The sequence below is a fragment of the Xenopus laevis genome, chromosome 6L (assembly GCF_017654675.1).
Source record: "Xenopus laevis strain J_2021 chromosome 6L, Xenopus_laevis_v10.1, whole genome shotgun sequence".
Classification (NCBI taxonomy): Eukaryota; Metazoa; Chordata; class Amphibia; order Anura; family Pipidae; genus Xenopus; species Xenopus laevis.
In genome coordinates, this window is record NC_054381.1 from 31555367 (window position 1) to 31569293 (window position 13927).

Here is a 13927-nt window from a genome sequence, read left to right on the forward strand (position 1 = left end):
TTGCTACACAGCAGCTTATTTATATAAACAATAGTAGTGTTTTTGAAGCAAACACAGCAGTTGTACCAGTGCAGGGCAACACTGCATTATATTTTCATTACAGGAATGGGACCTGTTATACAGAATGCTCGGGACCTGGGGTTTTCCGGATAACGGATATTTCCGTAATTTGGATCTTCATACCTAAAGTCTACTAAAAAATCATGTAAACATTAAATAAACTCAATAGGCTAGTTTTGCTTCCAATAAGGATTAATTTTATCTTAGTTTAGATCAAGTACAAGGTACCGTTTTATTATTACAGAGAAAAAGGAAATCATTTTTAAAAAGTTGGATTATTTGATTATAATGGAGTCTATGGGAGACGGCCTTTCAGTAATTCGGATCTTCCTGGATAACGGGTTTCCAGATAATGAACCCCATACCTGTACTTTAAAACGCTTTCATTTTTTTAAGTTACTGTTCCTTTAAATGGATAATGTCATGGGAAATTTTTTTTTTTCCAAAATGATTTGGTTAATAGTGCTGCTCCAGCAGAATTCTGCATTGAAATCCATTTTTCAAAAGAGCAAACAGATTTTGTAATATTCAATTTTGAAATCTGACATGGGGCTAGACATATTGTCAATTTTCCAGCTGCCCCAAGTCATGTGACTTGTGCTCTGATAGAGTTCAATCACTCTTTACTGCTGTACTGCAAGTTGGAGTGATATCCTTTCCCCCCCCCCAGCAGCCAAACAAAAGAACAATGGGAAGTTAACCAGATAACAGCTCCCTAACACAAGATAACAGCTGCCTGGTAGATCTAAGGGTAAGGACACACTGGACAATTTTTCGCCAACGTTTTTAAAAAGCAAATCGCGGCGTCATATCGCTCATTTTGTCTCTGAACAAAACCAAATGAAAGACGCCAGCTCCTGTGCCCACAGCGCGTTTGTGAATCGCCTGTAGCTCCAAAACGCACTAAGACCCTTTTCCGAGCGATTTATCAGAAATAGCATGTACTTAGAAAAGCACTGAAATCTCCTAGACACGCACACACATACAGATAAGTAGCAGCAATTGTATTCAAATTACAATGCGAACGCAATGACGCAAGAACGTAAAGACGCCAGGTTACAGCGGGAAGCACAAACCGTTTCCGGTTTGGGTGGATCAAGTACCGCACAGAGTAATGGGATACAAATCGCTCTGTGTCAATAGTCGCTGTGAATCGTCTGTTCAAAAAAGACGATCGTCTTGTCGCCGCGATTTACTTTTTAAAAACGTTGGCGACAAATCGTCCAGTGTGTCCTTACCCTAAGAACAGCACTCAATAGTAAAAACCCATGTCCCACTGAGACACATTCAGTTACATTGAGAAGGAAAAACAGCAGCCTGCCAGAAAGCATTTCTCTCCTAAAGTGCAGGCACAAGTCACATGACCAGGGGCAGCTGGGAAATTGACAAAATGTCTAGGCCCATGTCAGATTTCAAAATTGAATATAAAAAAATCTGTTTGCTCTTTTGAGAAATGTATTTCAGTGCAGAAGTCTGCTGGAGTAGCACTATTTGAAAAAAACATGTTTTCTGATGACAGGATCCCTTTAAGTCTACTAGAAAAGCATGTAAACATTAAATAAACCCAATAAACTGGTTTTGTTTCCAATAAGGATTAATTATATCTTAGTTGGGGTCAAGTACATCTACTATTTTATTATTACAGAGAAAAACAGAAATCATTTTTAAAAATTTAGATTATTTGGATAAAATGTAGCCTATGGGAGATGGCCATTCCGTAATTCTGAGCTTTCTGGATAACGTGTTTACAGATAACAGATCCCATACCTGTACAGGTAATTGTACTCTGCACATTTCAGGATGCCATAACTTATGTAGTTATGATCAAGGATAAAGACAATATGGATGTCTGTGCCAGGAATGCATTTCACTTGTCTAAAGTCTCAATGACAGAGCAGAGGTAGCAGCGGTAGCTCTGAAACATGCCACAGCAGAGATAAATGCACAATCCCCCCCCTAAGAAAGTTCAGTCAGACAGGTAGGTAGGTCTTTGTATAGCATTAAATGGGTTATGTGCTCAGTGACAAGCTCAGTGCACTGCAAGGAGAGATTTATGGTTTTCTGCATCCAAGCTGGGCTATTAACAGATCAGACCAATTCCCTTGCCATGAGACAGCACTATTACTATAGTGTGGAGCAGACCCCTCCCTTCTACAGGTATCAGCAATCATGAGATTGGTCTCTATCAAACCCACAACGTTGCCTTATTCCCATAGTATTACTCTACATAGTATTACCCTGTTGGTATATTGAAGATCTGACCCAAACAGAGGATTGTAGATACACATATCTGCCTTCTCTAAAGCCATCATTTTGCTTTTTATTTCCAAAGCTGTGTATCCCATGTGCAGAGAGTTCTCAGGCTGGCAAGCTTCAGTGGCATAGGCCGGGTTTGTGATGTTGGTCTTTATTCTCTCCAGTGGAGAAGGTCTGAAGAGTGCGGCGATAGCGTGAGACTGTGTGTGCTGTTCATCCAGCCACCTGTTGGGAAGAGGGTTCCATAAAAAAAGAATGCAATGAGCACATGTATCTAATATCTCCTCAATGGTAACAGGCAGGAAACAGGCAGGTTTCTTTTAAACGTTACATTCATTTTAGAATTAATTTAAAGGAACAGTTCAGTGTAAAAATAAAAACTAGTAAATAGATAGGCTGTGCAAAATAAAAAAATGTTTCTGATATAGTTAGTTTGCCAAAAATGTAATGTATAATGACTGGAGTAACTGGATGTGTAACATAATAGCCAGAACACTACTTCCCGCTTTTCCGCTCTATAACTCTGAGCTAGTCAGCGACTTGAAGGGGGGCCACATGGTACATTTCTGTTCAGTGAGTTTCAGTGAGATTCAAAAGCAATAGATATGACCCATGTGCCCCCCCCCACAAGTTACTGCCTGGTAACCAGGGTAACCAGTCAGTGTAAACCAAGAGAGCTGAAAAGCAGGAAGTAGTGTTCTGGCTATTATGTTAGACATCCAGTCACTCCAGCCTTTATACATTATATTTTTGGCTCACTAACTATATAAGAAACATTTGTTATTTTGCACAGCCTATCTATTTACCCAGTTTTTATTTTTACACCGAACAATTCCTTTAACAGCTAAACATCCCAATATCAAACGCTTGCTAAAACATTACTCTTCTATGCAAAGAAAATAATTGTAATGAACTGGATGGGACATACTGTTCCGACAGTGGAACATTGGGTCAACCTAGTTAATAAGATACTCCCTTCTGTTCGACTTACATATGAGGCTCGAGGTTCCTCTGGGAAATTTGACTCAATATGGTCCCCCTGGCTAGACATTCATATCACTGAGGATGTGGGCAATTAAACTACTGTTTCAGCACAGGGTTCAGTTACGACTGTTATTCTAGTTCTCGTCGAGTCTCTGGCAGAGGTGTAGGACCACTAACCCTCACTGTATTATGCTATGGAACGTATGTTAATACATGTATCTTGTACGATGGTGCATACAACTGTCTTGTATTTTCCTTTCTTTCTTCTATCTTTTCTTTCTTTTTTGCTTTAACTGCTTGTATTGAAAATGATAAATAAAAACTTTAAAAAAAAAACAAAACATCCCAATATCAAGCTAGAGATACTTTCAGGGGATACGGTATCTCCAGGGCTGGATTAAGTATAGGGGATTTACCCTGGGACCCAAGCATCTGAGGGACATCTTTGTGATGGATAATGGATAAATATGAGGCCACTGACTGTATAAACTGCAGCAACTCCAGACATAGGGCTGGATTCAATTCAGTGAGAAAAGTTTATCACTTGAAAACTCATGGGCAAGATTTAATTTGAGATGCAACTAAATTCAGAAAATTGTATTGCACTGTTTATCATGTAAAAACTCTACTGCCTATGGGAAAAAAACTGGAACTCAATTTGGTGAAAAGAGTTTTCTCCTCGAGTTGAATCTCGTCCATGATAAACCAGATAACTTTTTCTCACTGAATTGAATCTGGCCCAAAGTGAGCAATATCACAAGGGATGCAGCGAACACAGGATTTGGATCGGGATTCGGCATTTTTCAGCAGGGTTCGGATTCGGGCAAGTCGTCATGCCTGCCTGAACCGAATCCGAATTTGCATATGCAGATTAGGGGCGGAAAGGGAAATTGTGTAACTTTTTGTCACAAAACAAGGAAGTAAAAAATGTTTTATCCACTTTTTCCTCTTCCAGTCACTAATTTGCATAAGCAGATTCGGATTCGGTATTCAGCCAAATCTTTCATGAAGGAATCGGCCGAATCCCAAACACGTGCAAAATTCTTCAATATTAACACAACTGCTCTACACACTGTGTCAATGTGGAGTTGCATCACTTTGGTGCATGGTGGTTAAACAGCATTAGTATATTATTCTTTTGGTAAAAGCTATTGACCCTTTTGATACAATCCATTTTGGAGCTTGTCAGGACCCAAGTAGCTTCAATGAACAACATGTGCAACTGCCATCTGAAATCATCTGCCCTTGCTGTAAATTACCCTTCTAACCTGCAGAGACTACTAGGAAAAAATGTTTTACTGTCATAAAATATTACATTCAGGTCAAAAACCGATCACCAGTTAAGGTGCAGTGGAAACCACATTTAAAAAAAAATAATAATAATAATTTGTCATTATTTCTGTTTTAAATAACAACATTTTTAATAAGCACATAGAACTTACTTATCCAGAACAATTAGCATCCGTGCTGTGACAGTAGAAAAATGAGTGCTGGATTCACTGCACACCCTCATAATATCCTGGAAACAGTAGAAGACTGGGCTGCCAGGATTGTATGAATTCTTTGCATTCTCTAAAACAGAAGGAAGAAAAAATAAAGATTCATTTGTATGGGTTCCAAAGAGGTTTTGTCATTGATTCAATGGCTAAAAATCTAACCTGCTGAATGAGCTCTCACGTTATGCCAAGTATCGCTATTGGTACAGGTATGGGACCTATTATCCAGAATCCTCAGGACCCAGGGCTTTCCGGATAACGGGTGATTTCTGTTCCGTCTACTAGAAAATCATGTAAACATTAAATAAACCCAATAGGCTGGTTTTGCTTCCAGTAAGGCTTGATTATATATTAGTTGGGATCAAGTACAAGCTACTGTTTTATTATTACAGAGAAAAAGGAAATTATTTTTTAAACTTTATTATTTGATTATAATGGAGGCTATGGAGCTTTTTGGATGATGAGTTTCCATTTAACAGATCCCATACCTTTACCTTTAACTAATAAGACTTACCTACAAATGATCACATTATTTTTTGGGTTTCTGTACCAGTGCAAGGCAACCACAGCCATTTAGCAGTGAATATCTGTGCCCCTGTAGCTACTACTTTTTGTTCACAAAATCACCATCTCCCACCATTCCATCTGACCAATCAAATGTCAGCATTCCATAGGGAAGACCAAATGCAACAAATCATATACCTTGGGGTTTCCAAGAGTGCTGAAATTCAATTTTTCTTCTGCCATTCCGTAGTATTGTAGAACTATGAAGTAACACATTCTTGCAAAGGACAAAACATTTATTTACGGGTTTTCAATGGAGCTTGGTTATTATTATGCAATCTTTTTGCCATTGGTTTAGCAGCCGATGCTGGATTAGCGGTGCTAATGTTTAGCAAGGAATAGTGTGTCTATATTTTAAAGATGTGACATCAAACTTCCCAGGCAACACCAGGTACATAAGCGATTAAAATGCAGGATTCAAGGATGAATTCAGATTAACACTGCATGGCTTTAACATAGAAACCAGGGCATTCTATATCAGAAATGATAAACAATCAGCTCTGTAGTATCTGCTTCTGTGACAGATGTAACCTCACTTTCTGCCTCTTTACTGCTAAAGGGCTGTGGTTGCCTTGGGCTGGTACAGAAACCCAAAATATAATGAACAGCATTTCTAGCCTAATTCTTTAGGTTAACTTTCCTTGTCCTTTAAAGGAACAGTAATTCACATACAATGTTTTAATTCACATATAAAATACTGTTAGCATGCACTGGTAAAGGCGGTATGTTTGCTTCAGAAAGACTACTATAGTTTAACTGACCTTTGACAGCAGTAGGTACGAGAAACAGGGTGGCTTCTCTGCCAGTTTTTTCTCCATCAAGTGTAAACTTTTTCATGCGTACAACTCTTTTTCCTACAAGGGAAAAAACAAACAGCAAAGCTTTAACATTTGTCAGAGCTCTGTCACATTTACCCTTGGGATTTTTGGAAGAAAGCACGGGACCCTTAGTGGCAGGTCAACCCCAATCCATTACATAAAATGGGCAGACAGGGCCAGTAGCTGAGGGGGGAGTAAATTATAACAAGAAGATATTAACAAAACCTATATTGCCTCAAGGGTATGATCAATGAGATGACCAAAATAGAAAGATGTTAGTGATCCAGAAGAAATGGGTTCAGTTACTTCCCAAACATGCCATAGCAGCACATACAGTATAGAGGCAGACAAGGACATAGGCTGCAAATAAAATGATCCAGAAGAACGAAATAGAGAGTTGCTTAAAATAAATATACCAGAATAAAGCAGTGCTGACATTAGCATTTAACTCTTGCTGCAAACGGGAAGCCAATGATAATGGCTATATTTCTATGTTCACGCCATCATACTCACCTTTAACCCCTTGATTTGAAGGAGAGATGAGTTTGGTGGACTCTAAAACATAGTCCAGTATTTCCTGAGCTGTATCTTTATCCCCTTGAAGTTTAGTCTCCAACAAAACCTTCTTTCTCTTTTTCTTCTGTCCTTCAACTGGTACCTCGATCATTAAAATCTATGGAAGATTAAATGTTAAATTACCGTAGGCCTACAAATACCACATACTATTAGGAGAAAGTTTACCCTCTTCTCTAGAGGGGTTTCTTATAACGATTTTCTCGAGGTTACCTAGCTTTAAATACACACACTATAAAAATCCCCAATCAGTTTAGATAAAGAATAATTGATCATGCTGCGTTTTTTGTAGGGCTATTATTTACTAGAATGCAAGCTGTTTTGCCTCATTACAATATGCATTTAGACACATAAAATCTTTGTGATTTTGTCTTTTAAATATCTTAGCCATTTATGGGTTGTAGAATGAATTGTTTCATAAGGCTTAGAAACATAGTCTTACTATGCAGTCACACATGAGTGTACAGGTGTGGGACCTGTTATCCATAATGCTCGGGACCTAGGGTTTTCTGGATAAGGGAAATTTGGATTTCCATACATTAAGGGGGTTATTTACCAAAGGTCGAGTTTTAGAGGTTTGTGAGGTTTTTTAGACCTCGAATGAACTCGCAACGCAAATGGTTTCTAAATTATGAAAAAACTTGAATGTAAAAAACTTGAATCAGTGTAGTCAGGGTGAAAAACTTGAATACTTGAATTGATCAAGTTTTTGACGAAAAAACCCTTATATCGCTCGAATTAATAATTTTCGAGTAATACCCACTGAAAAAACCTCAAACATCATGAAGGCTACAAACATCTTCAAATGGCTCAAGTAACCTCTGCAATGACTTCTACTTGACCTCAACAGATTTTAGCTGGAGTATTTTCCGATTCAAGCTATCTCCAACTTAGGGGTATAATAAATCTTGAAAGATGTTAGTTTTTTCTTTCTTTTTTTTTAAACCTCAAAAAATGTGAGGTTTTTTTAACCAAAAATTGACTAAAAAATATTCTTGGAAACTCAATTTTTTGAAAAAATACAACTTGACCTGTAAATAACCCCCTAAGTCTGCTAAGAAAATATTTAAACATGAAATAAACCCAACAGGATTGTTTTGCCTCCAATAAGGATTAATTATATCTTAGTTAGGATCAAGTACAAGGTACAGTGCTATTATTACAGAGAAAAAGGAAATATGTTTTATATTTTTTAATTATTTGATTAAAACTCAGTCTATGGGAGATTTCTGATAACAGATCCCAGAACTGTATATTGTTGCTGGGGAATTAATGATTTCATAAGCACTACAGAGTGGAACAAATGCTATATTAATATGTAGAAGGCATGGAAAAGCCATTTGAGATGTTGGCTGAATTTGTGATCCTATTACTGTTCAGGACAGTGGTTGGGGATGCAGAACAGTGATCAGAGACTGCAAAGTTTAGCCCTGTAAGGTCAACGGCTCTGCTTAAAAAGTACTGTGTCTGATACACACATGCAGGGGCAGATTTATCAAGGGTTGAATTGAAAATTCGAATTCTCAAAAAAATTTTATGGTTAAAATTGTCAAATTTGACTAGGGAATTATTCAATTTTGATTCGAGTTTCTAAAAAAATTTGAATTTGATTTTCGAGATTAATCATACTCTCGCCTTTTAAGAACTCAAATTCGACTATTCGCCAACTAAAACCTGCTGAACTGCTGTTTAAGTCAATGAGAGACGTCCAGGGATGAAACAGGAGATGTTTGCATCTTTCCTGACATTCTTTTTTTGGAGAAACAACTTGAATCGAGTTTGATTGAATTCAATTTTAATTTTCAGGTTGTTTCAATTTGCCATAGTTTAAAAAATTTTATTTTTATAATAAATTTGTCGAAATTGGTCGAATTTCAAATTTATAGGAGTATAGGGGAGTTTTAAAAAACTCACATGAATTTGAAATTCGACCTTGCAATGTGGATGAAAAATCCCAGACTATGATTCTAAATATGTCATATAATTACCAGTGCCTAGAAAATATCAGAAGCATGAGGGCTGAGGGAATATCCCCAAATCAAACTAAGGCATTTTTTGGCAGCATATAATTATTCCCATCTGCAACCTGAACATTTATTCACTTACTTCATGTGCATGAAAATCTGAGCTTCAGTTTCTGGTTTCCAGAATTCACAAAACATTAATATATGAAATATTTATTACAATAAAATGAATCTCTAGCTTAGTAAACTTGACAGAGTTCAGTTTGGCCTGCAACAGAACTCTGTTCGCTTTATACAATACTTTATAAGTCTAAGTGTTCTTACTTCATACAATTTTGCTCGGTACTCCCGAGAATTGAGACTTCCTGCGTTCTTTGGTCTGATCACAGCAACATAAACATCTTCCGTGTCAGTGGGGCTGCCCATGGTACCGTAGCTCCTGCTCAGTATTCCCTACTTGTAAACCAGTGGAGGGCTTGGGCAGGCCTGTGCAAATGGAAAAACAAAAATGATAGCATGCATTGCAAATATTCTCCCTTTTAGCAGCTACAATTGGCAAGATGGTATAAAGAGGTCCATAGATGCCAAGTTTCGGTTCTGCCTGTAAGAAATTAGAATGTAAGCTCTGTTGCAGCAGAGGCAGACAGGAATGAATAAGGGACCTTTTTATCCTTGTGGATCAACGGATTCCAATCCATCCATAACTTTTTTTCAATTTACTAATTAAAATAACAAATTCAGTCGAACGTTTGTTTAAGAGTGAATCACATTGATTCTAATTTAATTAGGGATGCACCGAATCCAGGATTTGGTTAGTTATTCGGCCTTTCTCAGCTGGATTCGGTCAGATCCTTCTGCCCGGCAAAACCCTAATTTGCATATGCAAATTAGGGGTGGGGAGGGAAATAATGTGACAAGGAAGTAAAAATTATTCCCCCTTCCCACCCCTAATTTGCATATGCAAATTAGGATTCAGATAGGTATTCTGCAGAAGGATTCGGGGGTTCAGCTGAATCCAAAATAGTGGATTTGGTGCATCCCTAAAATTAATCTAATTCAGACTGAATTAGAGATGGAGATTTAGGGGTATATTTATCAAAAAGTGAAGTTAGAGTGAAATTCGGCCACTCTCCATTCATTTCTATGGGATTTTTAAAAGCATATTTATCAATGGGTGAAAGTTCCTCCTTTGATAAATACGCCTTTCAGAAACCCATAGAAATGAATGCAGAGTGGTGAAAATTCACTCTAGAGGACTGTGGTGATCTCTAATTTTACTTTTTGATAAATATTCCCCTTAATCTGCAGTTCAAATCTATAGCAATAGATATCGACATGGAAGGCGAATAAACTTCATGGCACATTGTCCATAGCCTACTTTGCTTGATATCTTAGACCTCCCAAAAGAAAGAATAGTCAGAGGTATAAAATCACAGAACGTGGAGACCAAAGTTAGGGGAGCAAGGAGATTGGTCTGGATCATATCGTACACAGCTTTCCTCCAGTCTCCACCAACAGATTTAAACCCAGACCTCCTATCCAACAACCTCTGTATCTGGACACACAACTTCTGCATATACAGTAATTCAGCTCTGGCCGGAGCTATAGAAGGTAGCCTTTATAAAAGAGTACTTTAATATTTGTAAAAGCTTATTGAGTTTTTAGTACAATAATGAATGGCTAGATCAGGTCTGATAGCAAATTATAGCAAACCGTTCCCTAGAGAAATGTGTCCATCTGTTCCAGTGCTGCATATGGTTTTATAGAGTTATTTTAAGACAATACAGAAAAACGATTCTAAAATTGGCATGCGGCACTTATCAGAACCACTAAGAATAGCTGCCATAAAAGCCTGCATTCAACGTGACAACCAAAAGTTTTATTTTACCCTGCGATTCTGCATTACAATAAAAAATCAACCAAAAAAAAAAAAAATAACTGACACATTGGACTTTAGCCATAAGCTCTTGTTTGTGCTCAAGGGCACTGTGCTTCATTGTTATAGACATGATATATCCACTGGCACATACCATTCACACACAGACTCAATACTTGTATAAACTTACATAGGACTAGTCTGTATTTTTGTAACTATATATTGTCATTACAACTATTTACCGCTGTCAATTGCATGAACATATTTATGCCTCTTTATAGGTCCCTGGTGAGGCCTCATCTGGAGTATGCAGTGCAGTTTTGGACTCCAGTCCTTAAGAGGGATACGGTCATGGGAAAAAAAATAATTCCAAAATGAATCAGTTAATAGTGCTGCTCCAGCAGAATTCTACACTGAAATCCATTTCTCAAAAGATCAAACTGATTTTTTTATATTCAATTTTGAAATCTGACATGGGGCTAGACATATTGTCAATTTCCCAGCTGCCCCAAGTCATGTGACTTGTGCTCTGATAAACTTCAATCACTCTTTACTGCTGTACTGCAAGTTGGAGTGATATCACCCCCTCCCTTTCCCCCCCAGCAGCCAAACAAAAGAACAATGGGAAGGTAACCAGATAGCAGCTCCCTAACACAAGATAACAACTGCCTGGTAGACCTAAGAACAACACTCAATAGTAAAAACCCATGTCCCACTGAGACACATTCAGTTACATTGAGAAGGAAAAACAGCAGCCTGCCAGAAAGCATTTCTCTCCTAAAGTGCAGGCACAAGTCACATGACCAGACTTGACCATGACCTGCACTTTTTGCAGGATTTGTATAAACCCTAAAAGTTATCAAGGCAAATTACCAGCAGCACACCATGTCTGTTGTAATTATGCAAAAAAAAAAGTGATTCATATAGCCCAAAAACACATACAAAACAGGCAACGTTTTAGGCCCTCAAGACCCTTTATCAAGCCTAAACCCTAAAAGTTGTGACCTCAGAGCTATGGACACCTGAATGCAATTTAAAAAAAAAAAAACGTTACCAAATGTAATTATGCAAATTAGGGGTTGAACTCCGTTCAGCGTGTGTCCAAATCTTTTGTGGAGGATTCAACCAAATCCAGATACAGGTATAGGATCGTTATCCAGAAATCCGTTATCCAGAAAGCTTCGAATTACGGAAAGGCCGTCTCCCATAAACTCTATTTTATCTAAATAATCCAAATTTTTTAAATCATTACCTGTTTCTCTTTAATAATAAAACAATACCTTGTACTTGATCCATACTAAGATATAATTAATCCTTATTGGAATCAAAACCAGCCTATTGGGTTTATTTAATGTTAACATAATTTTTTTGTAGACTTAATTCATGAGATCCAAAATATGGAAAGATCCATTATCCGGAAAACCCCAGGTCCCGGGCATTCCGGATAACAGGTCCTATACCTGTATAACAGATTCGGTCCATTCTTAAAAAACACTTGGGAATTATTCGGTGAAACCCGAAAATTGCCTCCCCACTGTTACTGCATATTAGGTAACAGGGAATCGACAAGAATTTACTTGTATGATGTGGTAACACCTGATAAGTGTGGGTTAAATTGCTAGTTCCAAAAATTAGAGGGGATGTCCATATACCTTTAGCCATATAGTGCATTTGTCAGTTAATAAGTAGCATATTTACTACGCAAAGCAGTGTTGTATATTGACAACTTAAACATACAGCAATGCGCTCATTAAAAATAAAGCAGCATTTTTTTTTACGACTTTCTTATGTGCATCACTTTGGCTCGAAATAAATTATAAAGCTGAAATCAATATACTAATTTGTGGGGCTATTTATAAAACAAAGGCAGAAGGAGTAGAAAAGTAAATGCAGAATTATAGTAAATCAATATGCTGGTGTAACCATGGTACATGACACAATATTTATTAGAGCTGACAATTTTCTTGAAAGAAGAATGCTTCCCACAATATTAATTAGATATAAATGTGCCAAGTTTTTGGGAAATAGTTCTGCAGATTATTAATAAAGAACAAGCTTCTTTTAAATTAAGATCATTTCACTAATCATGTTGGAAAATATTTTCCCAAGGATAACAGGTATGGGACCTGTTATACAGAATGCTCGGGACCTGGGGTTTTACGGATAACGGATCCTTCTGTAATTTGGATCTTCATTAATTATAAAATCATGTAAACATTAACTAAACCTAATAAGACTGGTTTGCTTCCAATAAGGATTCATTATATCTTAGTTGGGATCAAGTACAAGGTACTGTTTTATTATTACAGAGAGAAAGGAAATCATTTTTTAAAAAACTGTAAATGTGTAAAGGAACACATTTTTTCAAAGTAATTAATTTGTAATGTACTGTAGCCCTGAAGTAGTACATTGTTTTTGTTTGCTTCAGAAAGACTACTATAGTTTATATGAATAATGTGCTGTGTAGCCATGGGGGCAGCCATTCGAAGTTGAAAAGGGAGTAAAGGTGCAGGTTAACATAGCAGATAACAGATAAGCTCTGTAGAATACAATGGGAAATTTCTGTTATCTACTATGCAACCTGGTCAGAGTGTGTTTTAGAGCTTAGCACGATATGTGCTCAAAAGGATACAGGACACGGGGCATCTTGCCAATGGGGTGTTTGAACCCCCGTGAATGTGGGAGAAAGGACTTGAAATTGCTTCTCAGTCAACTGAATGGAACGCAAACTGTTGAGTTTGTCCAAATTATCAGGGAAAAGTTGGTTAAAAAATAGCTAGCAATAGCAATTTCCATGTAAATAAACACTCTGAAATACTGGACCCTTACTCAAATGTAAGTGATCACTGTTGTATTATCAGCACTACATTAAACAATATACATGTCTGACCCAGCAGTAACTATCCTTTCTGCTCAATAAAAAACAAAAAGGCTGAAATAAAACACTGTGGAATTGCTCGAGAGTCATGAACTGCATAATTTTGGCTGAAAAGCTAGAAAAGTTAGGCATGGTTAATGTTTTGTTTGATGTAGAGCAGATGGAAGACCAGTAATCACTTACAGTTATGGAACATGGGGGTCTACCATTCCAGCTTATTACTACAGAAGCTTTTAGTTTTTTGAGGATGGGATGAAAACATTCTGAGAGCAAATCTAGCTGAACAGCACACATATAAACAGAATATCATGTTTCCAATACTTTAAAAATTCTGTATCTTTAGTCTAGGGCAAATTCAATAATCGTAAAATTGATCCTGTTTTGGGGAGATTTTGGTACAGGTATGGGACCTGTTATATAGAATGCTTGGGGCTTTCTGGATAACAGATATTTTCATA

The 13927-nt window shown here is 37.3% G+C and overlaps 1 protein-coding gene across 1 annotated transcript in view; it reads right to left on the reverse strand.

The window, feature by feature from the left end:
• Positions 1–13927, reverse strand: part of krit1.L (KRIT1, ankyrin repeat containing L homeolog) — a 39896-nt gene that overhangs the window by 19192 nt on the left and 6777 nt on the right. Inside the window, exons 2-6 of the mRNA XM_018267310.2 lie at positions 9040–9201; positions 6692–6851; positions 6122–6214; positions 4743–4872; positions 2298–2541 (exon numbers count right to left, since the gene is read on the reverse strand). Of these exons, the coding sequence (XP_018122799.1) occupies positions 2298–2541; positions 4743–4872; positions 6122–6214; positions 6692–6851; positions 9040–9141 (729 nt within the window). The 5' untranslated portion in view covers positions 9142–9201. The remainder of the gene's footprint in view (positions 1–2297; positions 2542–4742; positions 4873–6121; positions 6215–6691; positions 6852–9039; positions 9202–13927) is intronic.